Below are 20851 nucleotides of genomic sequence, written 5' to 3' on the forward strand. Positions count from 1 at the left end.
GGACATGATATACAACTAATTTATATATCATTGCATTACTATACAGTTCTTGGCAAACACATTTAAACTTTGAAAAATATATGTTATGAACAGACTAACTATAGCCTTCTCCATGTTTCCACTTCCAGGGAGATGCTATGTTGTGTTTGCGCAGGTAAATTATATTGTTACAACTGCCCACAAATCACAGCATAGTGAAGAAATTGAGATGATTTCCAAAGCCAGGCAAAAACGAAATAACAAGAACACAAGTTCGGAAGAACTGGCAGACCTGAGACATATCTCCTCCCAATGTTCTTTGGCTGCGAATTATTAGTGAACTGAATGGCCTTAAAACAAAGCGTAACAGAGCTGGTACAGCGTGCTCAACAAAAGTAGTGCAAACATCTGAACATTAAAATTTTTATGTCAAAGCTTAAACATCATAATTGTGGCCATTAAATTTGGTAAACTGAAAATAAGGAGCATGTAGCATTTTCATCACCTAAACTTCAAATTACACTTGGATGCTATATAAAAAAAATGAGGGGAAAAAACCCACATGTGGGATGCTCTACCAATGGAAAACATGGAGGGGCACAAATCGATAAATAACTACTCTAGGCACTTGAATTAGGACGAAAAGAACTTTATGTGTACTCCTTCTATACTGCATATGAAGGTTCACAATAACTTAAGCTTTCCTGAGATCGTGGGTGCCAATTGATACTTCACAATTTGAAGTGGAAGAAGTTAACATTGGGTTTGGCAACAGTAAAGTTCACAAGTATGTGAATAAAAGTACAGACAAAAACAGAAGTGAAAGGCACCAATTTGAATAGCCAAAACACAACTTTGTACATATTCTCACATCTCTACTTCCTCATTATCTTCTTTTCATTTCTGGTATTTTGAGTCCTCTAATGGAAAAAGGTATGCTTTTTCAAGTATTCAAATCCCTTCATGAGCGTCTCCGCCTTCATTACCAACTTCGTAGTTAACCTGCTCTTCCTGAATATTCGCTACATCAAATGTCAACTTAGACAGGCCAATGATATGATTTGTGTGGCACTGATTAGCCTAACAGAGAAAAATCAAGTAGAGGGCAATGAGACTCACTCCAAGCCTCTTGACAAGATGCATATCATTCCTTGGTAAAACAAAAAGTGCCTAGATAAGGCCTGAGATGAGAAATCCAACAGTATAGAAGAGGCTTTTGTCTTGTGTTTTACCATAAAGAAACAAGATGCCCTTCAACATTATATTAATCTGTATGTAGCAAAAGAATCATTCCACAACTATAATGCTAGAATAAGATTAAAGTTGATAGCCATAGAATGAGGAATAATATTATCAGCCATTATGACAATAATGGGAAGAAATTAAAGAGGTATATGAGATTATGGCTTGGAATATACACATATATAAATAGTATAGATATATTATGTATGTCCACATATATGTATTTCATCTTTTTCCTTTAGACAATTTTATAGTTGACTCAATAGGATTTTTTATTTTTTAATTTTGTACTTGACAAAATTATTTTTTCCTTTAGACAATTTTACACTCGACTCAATAGGATTTTTTATTTTATTTTATTTTATTTAATTTTTTTATGTTCCAAGTGCCAAGCTGGCATGTTGCCTTAGAACATCAACTAAATTGAATACAGGATCAGAATTTTGTTCAAGTAATTGTGCTTCTACATCATTTATATAAGCAATTAACCAAACATACTCTCTCAAGAATGCTCTTGGAAAGTGAATACATGTGAACACTGAATTAGGCCCCTGTGGCTCAGACTAGAAGAAAGTCAAATTATAATAAATCAACCATCTAAGCAGAGCTACAAATGAAGATGTGTCAAGAGACTTAAAAAGGTCAATCACATTGTAAGCTGACTCAAACCACCAAAAATAGCACTAATTTTCTGCTATTGTACAAGTTAGCAGTCATCAAGTTGAATTACTTTGCACCTCTCAAGTTTCACTGAACAGGAAGGATATTCGAACAGATTTTCCATCCAAAGATTTTCACTTTATTCAGAACTTTCAGCGGCCAAATCTTCTTCCCAAATGCCCTTGCAAAACTCATTTCTTTTTAGGTGGTCTACAAGCTGCTGCTCGCCATCTGAAGAGCTGACCCATGTTTTTGTTCTTTGCAAATCCATCTCCCAATGATATGCCGATTAACAGAAAAAAGAAGGCCATTTTTAGTAAAGTGCCAAACCAGTATGTCATCAGCGAGGCTTGGGCAAAAAGGGCTTTTACATATCAACTCAGCTTCAAAATCCAAAAAGCCCTATCTGATGAGAGCTTCATTCCATTCCAGACACCAGTGCTTTCGCCAGCAAGAGAGCAAACTTTAGCATCAGCATGGAATCCATCTAACTTTCCAAATCATCACAAAGCAGGCATTCAAATCCCTTCAATTAGTTTCTTGCAGATTGCACACAGAATCTATTGCCTTTGACGACAAGGGAATTCTCAGATGTGCATGGGTATTTCTGCCTGCACTACCATTTTTTTTTTTTTGAGTCTTCCTATAACAAACCTCCATATTCTTGTGTAGAGTCTCAAGCATCCTCAAAAGCTACCATCAAGATAAGGAAACAAAACCATAAGTTGACAAGAGGTTCAAAGTTATATACATGAACACAATTGTAGTGGAGATGAGAAGGCAAGCAATTTGCTTAATAACAAATAAATTGAAATTAGCAACCAAACTCAAGCTCACTTAAAGGAAAAAGGACCAAACTTCATTTTATTTATTTATTTATTTATTTTGAAAGGTCACACAAAAGCCCAAAGCGAAGCCAAATATCCCGCCTTATCCCAAAAACTTCATCATTTTATTAACTATTATTGTAAAGTCTTAGCTGCTCTATCAAGTAAAAGACGAAATGACCGATTCTTGTTGGAATGTGTCCCACATCGCTAGGAGTTGCCCCATCTATGCTTGTTATAAGGCTCCAGTTTCCCTCTCCTTGATACCTGAGTTTTAAGAAGTGTGGGTTGGACTGTTTAATTTGGTATAAGAGCTTGGCTAGGCCTGTAACTGGTATGCTAGGCTTTTCAATTATTCTTCCATATTGTCATTTTTGGAGTGGCAAAGTAACTATGGATTGCCCACATGGATTTTGGCCAGACGAGGTGGCTTCCTAACTGTCAAATATAGAATAGCATGCAAGGAGTAAAGCCTAAAAACACAAAGTGATTTTTTGCAAGGTCTGGAAATTTAAATGGTCAAAAGTCTTGCCTAAGAAGTGTGCTGGAGGGAGGTTTTTTCAATTATGGAAAGGACTTCTCAATTATCTCGATATATCTCTTACTTCTGCTATCTTCTCTTTCTTCTTCTTCTTTTTTTTTTTTTCTGTCTCTTATTCCTTTATCACCTATGAGAGTTTTCAACATTACTGGATACAACATTATTTTAGAACAGAGCATCCAAAGTACTCATCAAGTAAATTTCTGGCATACCTTGAGAAGAAGAGCAAAAACTCGCAATGCAGTTTAGACGATGAGCATGCATACATCCTAAAGTTTGTTTCCACAACAACAAAGCCCTGAGAACAAAGAGTCAAATACAATAGTCAGTACATTTTTCTATTTAAATTTTCAACAAAACATTGAAGAAATATTGAAAAGCACAATTTTACAAGCTGCAACTGCAGATTTGTAACAAACTGAGGAAGTTGTCCTCTTTAGGGTTAACAACATTGTCAAAGCTCATGGAGGTGTATCTGTATTTGGTGGAGTAGGCGAATGTACTCATGAAACAGATGAAAAACAATATCAGCATTCCAAGTGAAATGGAACCACTCATTAGCTCTCGTCTTGGCATTTCAAAGAAGGACAAATAACTCGAACCAATACAAATTACTGAACCATTTATTTTGTAGCCATTGCAAACATTATGCAGCTAGCTAATACATCATATGTCAACATTTTTTTTTTGTTGATGTAATAGATTAATTTTCCCAAAATATATTCCATGCTGCCATGGATATGATACATTATGTTGTCTCTGGCACTGCTATATGTTCTGCATAAGTGGGATACACACAATTTTTTGTCCCACCTAAGTCCATAAAATTGCAAAAGTGGAATACATAATTCTAATTTTATTGAAATGAAACTGAATCAAGACAACAGAAATTTTGCTTGCCAATTACCTGGAATCGAAGCAGCAGTACAGGAAAAATGAAAGATCAAGAGGCATCGTCTAGCTCAGATTCTGAATGAAGCCCCTAAAAAATATATATATATTATCTTCGAACTACTCATTCAGAGCAAGACCCTAATATCTAAAACTCAAAATTTATGCATAAGCTCATCATCAGTAAATTTCAAATTTACAAAAACTAGAACCTGAAACAACTCAAAATTACAATGACGGTAACAATAAAAGAATTATATTTGAACGAGTTACCATCGTGAAGAGTATCAAAAAGTGATGCTATACTTTCAATAGACTTCAAAAAACTAGATTTATAAAGTTCAAAGCTTGTACATGCATATTTTTCGGAATGAGGGCTAATAATGCATGTTAAATGCACAACAGCAAAATAAAGGCTCCGTTTGGTGGAGCTTTCAAAATATAGTTCCACACTCACTTGAGTGCGGTGTTTGTTTAGTGTTTTCAAAAATTAATTCCACTCACTTTTGAAAACTCTTTCCAAGGCGAGAAAATTTGGGCTAACCAGTCGTCCCACCGGTCGTCCGACTGGTTAACCAGAACAGTGTTTATTTTATTTTTTTTTGCACCTGTTATTTTTATATTACAAAAAAAATATTTGTGAAATTTTTTTAAAATTTTTTGTGAGCTTTGAATAGAATTTTCAGTTGTGTGTTTGGTTATGAGTTGTAAGTTTTTGTATCAAATATCACATGTCACATCACTAAATTCAAACTCAATTTAAAATTCTTTTCAAAACTCATAATCAAACAAATTTTCCACACTCAAATCATAATTCCAAAACTCACAAACTCAAAATACAACTCTATTATCAAATTATAATTCTAAAACTCTACCAAACACTGTCAAAGATTCTCTTAAAGTCCTAACAAAAATGCAACCTTGAGATATAATTGAAACATGGTGTAGAAGTAAAACCAACACCACCACTAGTATATTAGTTTCAAGTTGCAATCAAACATAGTTGATCATTTTTGAGAGAAAACATTTTATAGAAAAATAATTTCCGTATACAGGCTCGGGTCATAAGGTGAAGTACTTAATCTTACCTTACAGAAATGTGTATAGATTGCTGGTGGTGAATAGGGCTATTTTTCCATCGGCACCTATGAATAATACAAGATAAAATAACAAATGAGAATGAAAATTATCCATTCATCATTAAGAGAAAATGAAATATATTTGAAAGGAAAAGACAAAGAATGAATTGAAAAACAAAGCAGTGTGTTTAATCAATAATGTATTGGTAATTTCAACAAATTGGAACTCTCTTACAATTCAAAAGAAGTAGATAGTAAACCCTCAGTTGTGATAAAAATCTGAGATGATATTGGTAATGAGAAAATAAATAAATAAACAAATAAAACGGTAAGACAGATTTTGTGTGTTGTTTGTTTGTACCTTGCAGTTGGCTGCTTAATCTAAATCTACTACAGGAATGTATTTGATGATTGGCCAATATTGGCCTTTGCCCTTTTCACACTTCTGTTTCAGTATTCGACTACATCCATAGATCCTCAGTGACAAAAGCGAGGGAGGGAAGCCTTGTTCGGGAAAGGTCGCAAGCTTGGGACAATCGCAGATCAATACATGCAAAAGAGAGGGAGGCAACCCTTCCTTTGGAAAAGACGGGAGCCTAGGGAAAAACATGATATGAAGTCTTTGGAGAGAGGTGAGGTTTTGAAACTCCTCATAAGAGAGTCTTTCCAGATTTGGGAATTTCCTGATGGTCAAATTGATGAGAGAGGTGGGCAGGAACGTCCCTTCTTCTGGAAAGGACACCGTATCTCCCCATGGCCAAGCTGCGCCTTCAAGTTTGAGTGTAGTAAGAGTAGAGAGTTTGTGCAAGCCCCACTCTAATGGAGATGGAGGCAGAAGTGGAAGTGGAAGTTGACCGACCTCCACTCTGATATCCCCAATTGCAAGTGAACTGAGGTTGGTGGGGAAACTCCCTTCCTTGACAAAGTAGGATACAATTCCAGCTCTGCAATAAACTAAACACAGATCTTGAAGCGAAGTGTGTTGGTTGATGTTGATGTTGATGTTGTTGTTCTCATCACGACCACCAAGTGACAGGGCCTCCAGATTCTCACAGCAGCTTATATGAAATTGGCTGAGATTCTTGAGATTATTGGCTTCAGGTAAAGATTTGAGACTCCTGCAATACACAATTTCAATAGTTTCAAGAGATGGACAATCAATTTTGATCCCTTCCTCTGCAAAAAGTGACTCCAGATTTTCACAAAACTCAATCCCAAGTTGTTTTAGTGTGGATGGTAGCCCACCTCTTGACAATAGATATGTGAGCGATGCACATTTAGAAACCCGCAACTCTTGCAGATTATTGAGTGTCATCAACTCGGGTAGGGACTCCAAAGCATCACACTTTGTAACCCTAAGTTCTCTCAGCATAGATGGCAAACCCTTCATTGGAAAACAGATGAGACTTGCACAATCGGGGATTCTAAGCACCCCAAGAGATGCGTAGGTGTGCAGATCTTGTGGCAGTTTCTTCAGCATTCCACACTCTTCAATTGTTAAATACTCGAGTCTCGTCATGCAAGGCAGCCCCTCATGTTGCTGCTTCTTCAAACCTTCTCCCTTTTCTTGCTCTTCTTCAAACAAGCTAATGAGTTTGGGGCAATGAGAAATCTTCAAATGGCAGAGGGAAGGGAGACATACTTCTATTCTCACCTTATTCTGCCATAATGTCATGAGTTCTTGGCAGTTACCAACGTCCAATTTCTCGAGTCTCGTCATGCAAGGCAGCCCCTCATGTTGCTGCTTTTTCAAATCTTCTCCTCTTTTTTCTTGCTCTTCTTCAAACAAGCAAACAAGTTTGGGACAATGAGAAATCTTCAAATGGCAGAGGGAAGGGAGACATACTTGTATTCTCACCTTATTCCGCCACAATGTTATGAGTTCGTGGCAGTTACAAATGTCCAATTTCTCGAGTCCCATCAAATCTTGAGTAAACCATGTCGGTAGGAATGCCAGCTTTTCAACATTGGAAATGCTCAAAGCAATTATCGAAGTCAAATGCTTAGACATCTTATTAGCTAGTAACTCTTCATCAGTTGTGCTTGGATCACAAAGGGAGTCGAGAACTGTAACATGTCTAATATCCAAGGTGAGGGAACCAAGTTCAATTGTGTTCTTCGTGCCTAAGAATGCTGGAAGGCTTGGGAGCATAACATTATTCATCGGCAAGGACGCAAGTGATGGCTAGACGAGGCTCGAAACATCAATCAACAACTGCGGACAACCATCAATTTTGAGAGAATTGAGACAAGGAAGATCATTTGGTAATCTTCCAACAAGTTTGGGACAATTTATGATGGAAAGCTCACTGAGATGACTGAATGGCTGAACTCCCTCTGTTTCAAAAGCAGACCAATCCTCCCATTCTGGCATAAACTCAAAGCTCAGTCTCTCTAGAGAGGGGAAGGGTTTGGCACCACACTGCTGCCCATAGAACTCACAACTCAGGCGCTTTATTGCAATCATTCCTTCAATGTAAAGGTTCTTAAGGAAGGGTAGTTGTCCAAGTGGTGGCAAAGATGTGCAACATTTGCTACCTTTTAATCGCATGAACTCCATTTTGAAGAACGAAACATCTCCAACCCAGTTGGGAAATTTTGTACTGCCATACCCACTGATGGTGAGTCTTTCCAACAATTTGAAAGGTCTCATCACGTCAAGCACATCCCTCTCAACTATGTCATTCTGTGAACAATGAGATTCATCCCATTCTAGTGATAACTCTTTTAACTCCTCCTTAGATATTAAATTGGCATCTCTTGCATCCTTAACACCACTAACATTCTCCAGTCTTGATATGTGTATTGCCCCTCGAATGTGTGATAGGTTTTTCAGCTCTCCTATTTTACGCCCACAATCTTTACCCACTATAAAATTTGACAATGTTTGGAGATTAATTAATTTACCTATATGTAGCGGCATTTCTTCTGATGGTGGAATATGCACGCCAGTTATGTCAAAATGGCGCAAGTTCACCAGCCTCCCCATGTTTAGAGGCAACTTTCGAAGTGGATGACAAAATTTCAAAAACAAGACTTGTAAATTGTAGAGAGTTACCACTGTGTCAAGTAACCTTGTAATCCTAGAACCGGATACATCAATATACCGCAAATGCTTTAGATCTCCAATGGAATCTGGTAGTTCAATTATACCCATACCACACAAACGCAACTCACGTAAGCATTTTAACGTTGGCAACAAATCATGTATCAAGTACCTCGTTATACAGTGAAATTGTTGTTGTGGCAAAAATTCTAAGAATGTTCGTAAGCATTTGGCATCATCGAAAGCTTTAAATTTTTTGATTCCATCATAATGGCTAGCAACATAAGATACATGGCGTGCTTTGTCCGAAATCTTGTTCTGCCTGCCACCCTCTAAATTATTTTCCAACCTAAAACATTTGTCCCCTGCAACATCTTGAGCCAAATCATTGATGAGGTCATGCATTATGAATTGCGATTTGTTACCACTTGATGGCTGAAAAAATGATCTTGACACCAATTCGTGAAAATACTTGCGGCCTAAATCTTCCATTTGGTCTCAACCTTTTGGTTGTTCAATTAAACCTTCAGCCATCCATAGCAAGACTAATTCCTCCTCCATGAATTCGTAGTCCTTTGGGATAATTGCACAATAGGAAAAGCACCTCTTCAAATGGACAGGGAGATGAAGGTAGCTCAATTTCAATGCTGTAAGAATGCCACTTTCCTCATTCCATATATTGCTATTTAGTATCTCTTTCCATTCATGTTTTCCTTGTTTACAGCATAATAAGCTGCCAAGGGCCCTCGCTGCCAAGGGTAAGCCTCTGCACCTGTTCTCAACAATTTTCTTACCAATTGATACCAATTCTGGGCAATCCATGATATTTCTGTTCTCAAATGCTTGTTCGGCAAAGATTAACCAACAATCATCATATGATAAGTTTTTCAAATTGAAATATTCATCCATACCCATCTGCTTTACAACACCTCCTTCTCGCGTTGTCACAATGATTTTACTTCCAGGTGCTCCGGCTCCAAATGGAAATCGTAGCGAATTCCACCCATCATGTCCATAGTGCCACACATCATCTAGGACAAGCAAAAACTTTTTTTCTGCCAGTGTGTCTCTTAGTTGGACTTGAACCTCATTTAACTTGCCCAAATCACATGGACGGTGAGTGAATGACTCCAGAATTGCCTTTGTTGTTCCCAGAATGTCGAAGTCAACATAAACACAAACCCATGCTTTCATATTGAAATGCTTTTCCACTTTGTCGTGATCATAAATGTGCTGAGCTAGTGTAGTCTTGCCGATCCCACCCATGCCTACAATAGGAATTACATCAAACTTTTTTGCAGTAGGTGCATCCCCAAGTAGCAATCCGATAATTTGCTTGATGTCTTCATCTCTGCCATGAATGTGAGGCTCCTTCAAACATGTAGTTTGTGATCTCTGCCATAAATCTGTAGGCATCTTTCCAACAAATCTTTTATCTAAACCAAGTTCTTTTCCTTTCGTAGCAACTTCTTGTAATTGACTGGTGATCTCAATTAGATTTGACCCATTTTTTAAATTGAATGGAACAATATTAGAGAGGCATGGGAACTTAGCTGGTCTTCTTTCGATCGTCGTCTCCTCCGCCATTAGCTTCTTTTCGAGATTGTCAGTGGCAAAATCATCCAATATGTCATCTGCATCGTAAGCCAAACGGTAAACCTCTTCAAGCCACTTTTTGATGTCCTTGTGGTATATCTGTTTGTTCTCTGCATCAGCCAACAGAGTCTCTAAATCCTCTAATGCCTTCTTCAAATTCTGGATGCTCGTGCCAATGTCTACTGTGCTCACTAAGTTGCTAAAAAAAGAGGACAATTTATCAACCATAGCTTGTACGAATGGAGAGATAAAGATCCCAAATACATCCATGGTGTTTGTTCTGAAAGTCGGAAAGGTAATGAAACCAAGCAATACAGATATCCATGGTGAATTTTCATTCTCCTTGGACTTCTTGGTTTCTAGTCTTTTTTTATTCTTTTTATTTTTTAAAATCATTTTCTAGTTCTTCTATGGATTAGGTACAAATGTAAGAGTCTGATGACGTATAGGCTCACTAATTAGTGCCTCTATAATAATCAAATTTCTGAAAAATTAAACATTTAAGCTGTGTTTGGTTCATGAATTTAGGAAATAATTTGGAAAGGAAAAGGGAAAAAATAGGTAAAATGTAAATAAAATATACATATATTTCACTGAGTTTCATACACTTTTTTCTTTTTATTTTTCAAATCTCTCCCCAAATCCATGAACCAAACAAAATATTAAAAGTTAACAACCTTCCTGGATATGAGCTTTGTGATCCCAATGTTTTGTTCTAATAATTTATTAGTCACCTCACCTAACCTCACCTAACGGCTTATTAAAAATTTAATTAACAGCTTTACCATTTTGTTCCAAGAAATACATCTGCAATTGTCAACTTTTTTTCATTTAGTATTTGATTGCACATCAAGCCAAACAAATTGTCTCCTTTTTCACACTTGATAGCAATTGATGCATTAATTTAAAATCAAGAAGTAGTATTCATTGAGATCTCTCGTGGAAGTGGTGAAGTTTGCTGGTCAAACTATAAAGGTATATATAATCATAATTTTATTTTTTTAAATACTGTCTTGAAAAGTATTAAAAAAAATTAGATAAAAATTTGAAAATATCACTTATAAAACTATATTTAGGGACAAACAAATTCATACCAAAAGGTCTATTTTTGTGACGAAAATTTTAGTTCCAAAAGCATAGTAATTCATTACGAAATTTTCAATTTTGTCGTTAAAAATACAATAATGACACTTTTGGCAACTAAGATAATTTGTCCCTAATTTTTTTCTCTCTAATACATTAATTTGTTGTGGTGATGACCAGATATGGTCAAGTTCGGATCAAGGGAAGAAATTAGTCATAGCATATAGATTTTATGGGGATTATTAGAATCCAAATATTGAGAGTTAATATCAAGATATAAAGTAAATTAGTCATAGACTTATGTCTCAAAGTAGCTACCTCCCACAGAATGACACCAAAGCTATATATATCTCACCAGTAGAATTAACATAAGACACAAAATAAATTTCCAAAACAAATTAGTGGGTTGCCACTATATGTGGATCCTCCACATCAAAAATCCGAGAGACTATAACAGAAAGGATATCCATTCTAGATTAATTTGTGTAATCTCGGTAGGTATCTTGAGGCTTTGCCTCAAGTTGTTGCCTCTATTTAGAACTTGGTTGGTATTCTAAAGATAACATCACATGGAGATAATGAACCACACTAATTTCATACTTCTTACTTCTAGACGACACCTATATCCTAATACAGGAAAGGAACTTTCAGACAATCCTAACAACAAACGTATGTCCTAAAAAGATTTATTCAATGAAGAAAAGCCTCAGTAGTTATATAATCAAAGATTTGAAAATTGTGATCATTCTACATACATGCAGAAGCAGAGGAGTTAGGGATTGAGAAATTGAAGGACTGCCTATTGGGAACATTCATAAGCAAACAAAAAAGGCCAGCCTTTTGTTTTCATTTGTAAATCTTGTGCTCATTTTCTGTCAATCTGTTCAGAAAATCAGTGTATTGTTAGTATTGTCTTACTGTATATTGATACGAACAGCATATTTGATTTTTGATTTTGGATTAATGATAATGATATGATCAACAATGTGTTATTTGTTGGGTAAGAAAATTGAATCTTTGATTGTGCTTTTTGAAGGTCATTTGCAAATAAGCAACATATACATGCGCATGCTGGTATTAGGAATAGAAACCAAATTAATGATTCAATTATAACTTAAATTTGTTATAAAATCTAAGATTGTAGTTGAAGTTAATACAATTTTCTTTACTACTGTAATATCTTTTTTTGAACAATACTACTGTAATATCTAATACAAATTTTATAGGCAGTTCAAAATTTATTTTGAGCTCACCTAGATCACATTAGTGGACCTATGCCATATCAATAAATCTAGTAAATCAAGGTTCATTCATGTTGATGGTTGTTACTTGTGGGTAGGTCAGTGTGAGTGCCCAATTTCTTTTCCTTTTTTTTTTTTTTTTTTTTTTTGGAGGGATTTACGTGTAGGTTTTAATAGGTGGATTTATTGTCCAATAGGTCCTATAAAAATTAATGGCATTTTTCATCAAGCACTATTACAAAAAGTCACTAATTTTCAACTTTCAGCGACAGTTTGAAAAATTCATCACAAAAAAGTCACTAATTGTAATTTAGCGACAATTTAAAAAAATCGTGACAAAAAAAGTCATTAATTGTCAATTTTTAGCGACATATGCAAAAAAATCATAACAAAAAATTATTTTTAGTGGCAATTTTATTAAGACTTATTTTCAATAGGACTTGATGGTAATTAAATCCAACTATTAGGACTTATTAATAATTTATCTTCTTTTTTTTTTTTCTTCTTTCTTTCTTTCTTTCTTTATTTATTTTTTTCTGGTGAGACAAGCAGTTGTGCAACACTTCTCAAGTCAAACACTAGAACAAAAACCACATCAATTATCATTAGATTTGAAAGGAACATGCATTCTCTGCATATTTATTTATTTTTTTTTTGATAAATAAATTAGCATGCATTCTCTGCATATAATAGACAAAACCTGAGTCCTACAATAAACTAATTACATTTCATAGATTTCCATTTGAACTTGATTCACAGTTGACAAGAGCAGGAAAAATAGCTTTAAATTTGATCAACATTTTGCTATTAACCATAATAAAGGAAGTAATTTAAATTTACAAAGCATTTAGCCAATATGGCATTTCGAAAGGCACGAATAAAAAAATATGGCATTACATAAGGCATGAATATTGGTAAGCCTAAGAAATCCATTATTGAAATTGGAAGGCCATCTCTGTTGCGCCTTAAGGTTGAAGGTTGAAACTGATTTCCTTGTTGATGGATATATGCTTGAGAAACTGATCATTTAAAATCCGAAATGATGTGACTTCAAAATCCCATATCCATTAGCAAAAGTAAAAATGATTTCTTCCTGAGAAACAAACCTGTTTGTAATTAGCAACACAAATAAAAAATAAAGGAAAACTGTTGAAAGGCAGAGAGTTCGGTAGATGTTTAATTCTTCTCCGTTAACAACTTTGCCTTTTCGTTAACTCAAGGGTGGGAATCAACTTTGTATGGCGACGTGGCAAACAAACTGAAATCTGAATTTGTGTCCAGATTTAATTGGCGCGGAGCACCACATAGGACAAATAGCGTGGTGCTACAAGACTACTGAATAATTTTCCCTTTTGGTATTTTTTTCTAACCACATCCACCAATTCCTTTTTAGTTTCTATCGATAGTCATGCTGGACTGTCTATTGAAATATGAAGAAATGAATATAAAAAAAAAATGGTAAATTATAAATACAATCTTGAAGTTTATTAAAATAAGAATTATCTCTATAGTTTGAAAAATTACAAACATTTTGTTGTTAAAATTTTTTATTTAATAGAATTAACTGAAAAAATAAAATTATTGAATAATTTTTCTAGGAAAAGAGAGAGAGGCCGGCCTCTTACTCTTGTGATTTTTATCTTTCTACTAAGTTCTAAGCAAAAAAACAAAAACTTCTTGTTTATATCACCAAGATGATTGTCACAATTTGTATGGATTAAAATCATTAGAATTCTTAAAGTAATACATTCTTAAAAAGCCGTGTATTGTTTGTGTTGATCAACAATGATTATAAAATTAACCAACTAAGCCTAGTCTAGTTGGCCAACATGACTTTCCTAAGGGCTTAATTCCTAGGGGGAAGTCATGGGTTAAACTCTTCATGGGAGGAGTTGAATTAAGGAGGCAAGCACTTGATGCTTTGCAAATGGTTTTCATAGGTACTAATCTAACAACTAATAACTAACTTTCGCCGATCCAAGAAAAAAAAATATTAGGTGATCCTGTCATATATTTAATCTGGCCCATTTTCCCAAAAAAAGTATTTCTACAACTTTATTTCCACACTAGCGTGGATTTTTAATTTATTCCCAACATAGGGTAAAGTGGGTTTTGAAAACACATTTTTAAAAACACGTTTTTTCGATTTAAAAGTTGATTGAAGTAATAACAAAAATATCTCATGAGAAGCGAGTTTTCAAAACATATTTTTCATTAAGTTATATTAAAAAACTTAATTAAACAAAAGTGAATTTTGTAAAAATGCTTTTACAAAAATTATAAATCACATAAAAATATCTTTTAATTTTTATTTTTAGCTTAAATATTTTTATTTTCTAATTAAAATATTTTGTAGGTATAAAATGGGTTTTCTAAACTCGCTTTTTATTTTTTATAAAATATGTTTACAAAACATGTTTTTACGTTTATTCTTTTTGAAGACATTTAAAAAGGTGTAATAACGTTTTTACACTCTTTTTTTTAAAAAATAAAAAAATAACATAAAAATATTAGTCATTTTTTAATATTTCAACTAGTGTATGGACAAAAAAAAAATTGAAGTGTACTTGATAAATGTATCATTAATTATTGTCAACCAATTGAAATGTCATTATTGATCTTGTTTAGTATTTGTTTTTAATTTTTTTAGAAAATCGATAAAAATATATATATATATATATATATATTTACCGATTGTAAAACTAGAACAATTATATTATTTCGTTGCAGAAACTTAATATTTGATCTTTTAAACTTAATTCTCATATACAAACTAAATAAACTAATAATTAGTTATAAAGGCTAATAGTCAGCATAACTAAAATGACAAGTATAAAGTTTGACAATTACAAAGATAATTGAAACACAACCTCCCACAATCTCACTGCGAAACACTCAACTTCACACACAACACTAAATTATGGAAAAACTGATATAATTTAGTACACACGTGAAGTTCTAATCCTCACTCAAATTGGGAATCTAAGAGTCCGAATAATCCGAAAGCTCTGGGTGTCAGAGACATGTGTAAGATCCTCTATGATAGCCTTGATAGGGCCAACCCTGAGGTAAGGCAGGTAAGGCCATTGCCTCAGGCCCCCAAATTCTATCTAAAAATAAGGCCCTGAAATAATTTTGATCTTAAGTTATGTTTGGTTAATTATTTCGGTCTTAAGTTATGTTTGGTTTATTAAAATAAAGTTGAATAGAGCAATCATTTCATCATAATATCTATTTTCACGTTTGATTTACTAAAAAAGATTACAAATAAAATCATCATTAACCATTTTGAGGAAAAAGTAATTTTATGATTAAGAAATGACCAATACATTCAATTCAATTACATTTCAGTGAACCAAATACTGCATTATAGTATTGGTAGTTTAAAGGGAAAATTGAACCTATATTTTACCCTTTGTGTTATTTTGATCCATACATTTTCAATTGACTTAATTTTGACCCTTAATTTTAAATTTTGTGTCAATGTGGTCCAATTGATAATATCATTAGTGTTTTTGACTTAAAATAATCACTGAATTAGTTAAGGTTAAATCACTAAGGTTAGTAAATTTATAATTTTACTCTAAAAAATATGACACATGTTACTTATATGCATATTTCTTTTACAAAAAAAATGTCACGCCTCGAAAATTGGGCATGATATATCTATTTATGTAACAAAACCCACCTGATAGACAAACACATATATATAGCTAACTAATCCATACACTCATTTCCATTAAATCCCAAATGCCAAATAAATGTTGTTCACATCTCAATGCCCCAGTTCTAATCCCAAACATGCATTGTACAACAAGTATGAAATGGAAACCAAACAGATAATAAGTGCCCTACAGGCTTACAAATTTATCCAAGAACATTCTTGGTTACACAAAATGGAGTTTCAACTCAACACAAATTTAGCCATGGGCTTCCATTCAACAAATAACAATAAAACAAAAATGAAGCCTCAACTTCGAGTCCTCCCAAGTCAATGTCTTGGCAGAGGCATAGCACCTGTACCTGAAATGGTTTCCCTTATAGGGTGAGCCACAGCTCAGTAGAGATATACTACACAACATATGAACAATGACAAGACTAAAGAGGAGTATGCTCATGCCATGCTCATGATAAAACAGTTTATCTCTCTTTTTATAAAGCATGCAATGCTGAGATGCAACAACAAATATAAAATCATTTCTATTTTAAACCATATCTGTTGCATAAATACAGGCTCTGTGAATCTCTAAGTGAGTGTCTGCAAGTAGGCCCTAATGCACTACCACTGTCATTTTTACTAGTAAACTAGAAGGCTCGACACCTAACCGCGCGGTTCTACACCCCCTAACCAGATTCGCCAAGTATTCATCTTTTCGCAAACAAATACATTTCCAAACATTTCTCAAAAACAGATACTTTTGCAATGAAATGAATGTAATGCAATGTCCAATGCAACAAATGAGGAATGTGGTTCAATTTACCCAAGTCTCATGCATTTCTACAACAATCATGGCTATCCTCCACTGATAGCCCAAAACAGATATTTCTAAACGGATATTTAAACAATTAAATTCCAAAAAAATTCTGATAAATACAATCTATTCCACATCTCATCAAATATGAACAACTACACTAGTTTTCATATCACAATCACGTCCGGTAACCTCTTAAGGTCCATTTCTAACCGTGTCGGTTTTATTCCAACAGATACATTAAACAAAATAATACTATTAATGCCAAAATATCATTTTTTTTCCAAACTCATTCTCCAAGCATTATTTAGTTATAACATCCTATTTTGATTGAAAACCCCAAAATTTAAACGTAATTCCTTTGTTTTCTTTAAAAATGCTCTTTTGGTCATAAACCGGTAAAAATTTCAAAACTAATCGAATCGAAGTCCGTTTTTGTTCAAATTTAAAACATAACTCTTTCACAACCTTACAAACATATTCCAAGTTTACACTTTCACAATTTGGGCATCAACTTTTTATTATTCTCAAAATTTCTCTTTTAATCAAATAAATCACAATTTTTTTTTCAAAAATTCTAATTAAATTATATACAACTCGAAACTTCCTATAATTACGTAAAAGTGCATAAAGAAGTATAAGGAAAATCCCTACCTCAAGTACGAAGAAAAGCTAATCCAAATTTTCGATTTTGTCGGATTTTGATCTCCATCGATCAAAATGTTGCTCTCACTAAACTCTTCACTTTGGCCTCAAGAACTATATTTATTGATCTCTTGAAACAGATGAATACATTGCCCTTTGTTAATATCCACAATTATTTTTATGAATGAGATTAAAGACTTTCCCTAATATTATTTTCCTCGTACAGTCCTTTTCAGACACTTGTTTTGCAAGCTGACTTTTGAAGCAACGTGAAGCCTTGTATGCAGGAATCCAGGCATCGAGATTGTTAGATGTGGTAAACAAAACAAACATTTGATACAATGTTGTGCTGAAAGAAGTAAAAACTGTCTTCCCATGTTCGGTATCTTCAAACATGGCATACGCTACCCAACTGGAGAACAGAAGAAATAAAAACCCAAGAGCCACGACATTGAAGTATGTGCTAAGCATTCCAGCCAAGATGAGGATGCTCTCCCGTAATTCCCTTTAATTGATTAAGATGACTTTTCCAGTAGATATGAAATCCTTCATAAGAAATGGGAAATAAGGTATGTATCATGAGAATGATAAGAGTTACACCCTTATAAACAAGAGACTCTGCACCACCTAAGTATGGTAACTGTCCAAGAAAATAGTGCTCTCTATTACTGCAAGAATATGCAGAATACTCAGCACACCACAACGGCTTCTCAAGGAAATTTAGAACAATCAAAGCAAAGAAATTAAGGGACCAAAGTAAATCAAATTGAACAAATATGAAGTAAAACTTTGTTGCAGTTTCATAGCTTGACTGATCAAGAATTTGCTCAGGAAGACTGAGAGGGAGATGTATGATTTGAGATTGGGCCGTGACGTTAGTCGGACAGATTTGGGCCGAGGTATTGGGCTCCAAGATCAGGCCGTGATATTGCTCAGTAATGGCAAAGCCCACGTGGAACCGAGCTATATGATCTCGGTTCCGCGAAGGTCAGACAGGTGGAGGAATAACCCAGATGAGGCTCCCCGGCTCACGCATTGCAAGGCTGTAATGCACGCACCTTAACCCGGTAGGAAGGCCGGCGCTTGGAGCTTGGCCGAGAAGGTTGTTGGCTGACCGGCACAACCAATCTCCAGCTCAGCTTTGCCGGAATACAGTTAAGCACGGATGGAATTAGGCCCGGTAGTAGAAAACTATATCAACTGCATTTCGGCATGTTCAGTATGGTCGTTGATAGCCGAGATAATGTTGCCCGGCTGCCGTGCTCCCAGCAGAGTGGGCTGGCAGTTGGGTTAGGTGATGTATAACAAGATTTGTGCTGACAGATGGGATAATAGAGCCACGTGTTGAGAGACCAATGGGAGTAGATTTGGGGCGCAGAAGGGTATATAAGCATGTCTGCGCCCCCTATACGTGACACAGGAACATTTTGTAAGGAAATTCTTACACTTAAACACTCCTCTCTCTCTCTCTCTCTCTATCCTAAGGTGTGCGCTAACTTGATCGTCGGAGGGTTTTTCCGGCCACACACCGCCGGGTAACTCACCGTTATTTGCTCGCAGGTGATCGGACAGAAACGGAGCTCGAAAGAAAGGAGTACGGGCTTGCCGGAATATTTGCTCTCCATACAATTGGCGCCGTCTGTGGGAACGCTTGACAGACAAAACCTTGTCTTCTAGGCTAGTCTGATCGCTGTCCATGGCGAACAACGACGAGTTTCCATTGTCTGCCATAGATGGAGCCACACTGAAGTATACCCGAAGGAGAGAGGGACCTCCCGCCATCCATCCAATGGCGGACTTGGAGACGCCCACCGGAGGGCAGTCAGGAGACGCGTCGGATAAGCGCGGAAGAAGTTATGGTCATTCACGAAGTCCGGACGGTCATCGGTGGCGGAGAGAATCACATGCCCGACGTCTGGAACACAAGTTGAGGGACCAAGACGCTGTCATCCGGCGAATAGCAGCGGAGATGGAGAAGCTCAAACGGCATGTCAAAGGGAAAGGTGTAGCTGGAGTGGGTGACCACAGTGAGCGCACCCCATCCCGCCGTTCAGGCGGCCAGAGTCAGCGACACACTCTGTCCATTTCTATTACCAGAAGTTACCAGGTTGGTGATTCCGACGTGCATGCAGAGAAGTCTAGCGCGCAAGATAGCACCTACCGGCCCTCACGTCCGGTGACGACGTCGAGGTACTCTTACTCCGCTCATTCAGAGGATTTACAGGCGGTCTTGAAGGAGCGGGCTCACCGGCGCGAAGCTTAGAGGATATCGGCGTTCCAGCGGCTATCCTACGGGGTTCACGCCAGCGAGGAGGTCGGAATGCCTCTACCCCGCCAAGCAGCGCCACTCCTAGTGGATTCAGATTTGGCCAGGTTGAGTGCCACCCCTTTCTCCCTGGAAATAGAAACTACACCGCTTCCGGCAGGCTTCCACCAGCCAAAGTTCACGCTTTACGACGGGAAAACCGATCCCTACATGCATGTAAGTCATTTCCGACAGGTTATGGCCGGACATAGGCGGAATGACGCTCTTATGTGCCTCATCTTTCCGTCAAGTTTGAGCGAACTGGGCTTGAAGTGGTTTGAAAGGCTGCAGAAGGGGAGTATTGAGAGGTGGCATCAGCTAGCCGAAGCTTTTGTCATGAGCTTCAAAACCAACACAAAAACACCAAAGGAAGTCGATCATCTACTGAGTGTCAAGATGGAACCGAGCGACACATTGAAGGCATACAACTCTCGGTATTGGGAGACCTTCCACGTGATCTTAGATTGCCCGGTCAACCTTGCAATCACTCAATACAAGCGTGGTCTCCCGGTCAGATATAGACTGCGGGACTCGCTTACCATGAACCAACCAACGTCCATGGGCCAGCTCATGCAGCGCATCAATGAGCACATCCGAGTCGAGGATGACGCGCCAGTATCTACCGTGAAGGCAACTCCAGTAGCAACAGACAAGAAGACAGCAGGAAAAGTGCACGCAGTTGGGCAAGAGTCTAGCTGCTCAAGTGACCGAGCCGAGGAATCGGACCGTGGCTTGAATCGCAAAAACCGGGGTAGAGGACGTCAGAATGACTGGGATGACTACCCCCGAGATGACGTAGCGGATGCAAACAGAAGGTTGAAGGCAAGGACTGGCATAACCACGGTCTTCAAGATTCCGATCTATCGCATGCTTAGTGAAATCCGAGACGAGGAGTATGTCCGGTTTCCTGCTAAGTTGGGCGATGGACAAAAGGGCTACAATCCGCGGTATCGTTGCACGTTTCATCGGGAGCGAGGCCATCGGACTGAGGATTGTTTCCCATTAAGGCAACACCTGGAAGAGCTAGTCGCGGTCGGGTACCTGGATCTTTACATTGATGGGGGCGTTAAGGCAAATCAAGTTTCGGTTGATCCGTGGGGACCGGACGACCGGGATGCACCTCCTCAAGGGGTTGTGAATGTCATCCACGACATAGTGGAACTGGCGCGTGTTTGCGAGCTCCGTGGTATGATCAAGAAGGCAGAGCACATGAGGGAAGTTTTGTCAGTTCAGCCTGCGCTCAA

General features: G+C 36.7%; 2 protein-coding genes and 1 long non-coding RNA gene across 3 annotated transcripts; all 3 read right to left on the minus strand.

Moving 5' to 3' along the window:
- Window positions 1-1606: 1606 nt before the first annotated feature.
- LOC114323375 (uncharacterized) lies at window positions 1607-5973 on the minus strand. Its single transcript, XR_014361410.1, has 5 exons — window positions 5581-5973; window positions 5229-5285; window positions 4157-4231; window positions 3462-3547; window positions 1607-2574 (listed from the first exon to the last, which is right to left on the minus strand). It is a non-coding gene; the product is annotated as an uncharacterized LOC114323375 (long non-coding RNA).
- Window positions 5974-7404: 1431 nt separating this feature from the next.
- Window positions 7405-8757, minus strand: LOC145816204 (putative disease resistance RPP13-like protein 1). Its single transcript, XM_082912504.1, has one exon. The coding sequence runs from the start codon at window positions 8755-8757 to the stop codon at window positions 7405-7407; it is 1353 nt and encodes a 450-aa protein (XP_082768630.1).
- A 6-nt stretch (window positions 8758-8763) lies between these two features.
- Window positions 8764-10131, minus strand: LOC114276805 (disease resistance protein RGA2-like). Its single transcript, XM_082912508.1, has one exon. The coding sequence runs from the start codon at window positions 10129-10131 to the stop codon at window positions 8764-8766; it is 1368 nt and encodes a 455-aa protein (XP_082768634.1).
- Window positions 10132-20851: the final 10720 nt, after the last annotated feature.

Source organism: Camellia sinensis, chromosome 2 (assembly GCF_055761805.1).
Source record: "Camellia sinensis isolate YWXY chromosome 2, ASM5576180v1, whole genome shotgun sequence".
Taxonomy (NCBI): Eukaryota; Viridiplantae; Streptophyta; class Magnoliopsida; order Ericales; family Theaceae; genus Camellia; species Camellia sinensis.

What these genes read in the sequence shown, in the direction of transcription:
- LOC145816204 (XM_082912504.1), bottom strand. Translation starts at nt 8,757, where the DNA reads ATGGAAGATTTAGGCCGCAAGTATTTTCACGAATTGGTGTCAAGATCA.
- LOC114276805 (XM_082912508.1), bottom strand. Translation starts at nt 10,131, where the DNA reads ATGGATGTATTTGGGATCTTTATCTCTCCATTCGTACAAGCTATGGTT.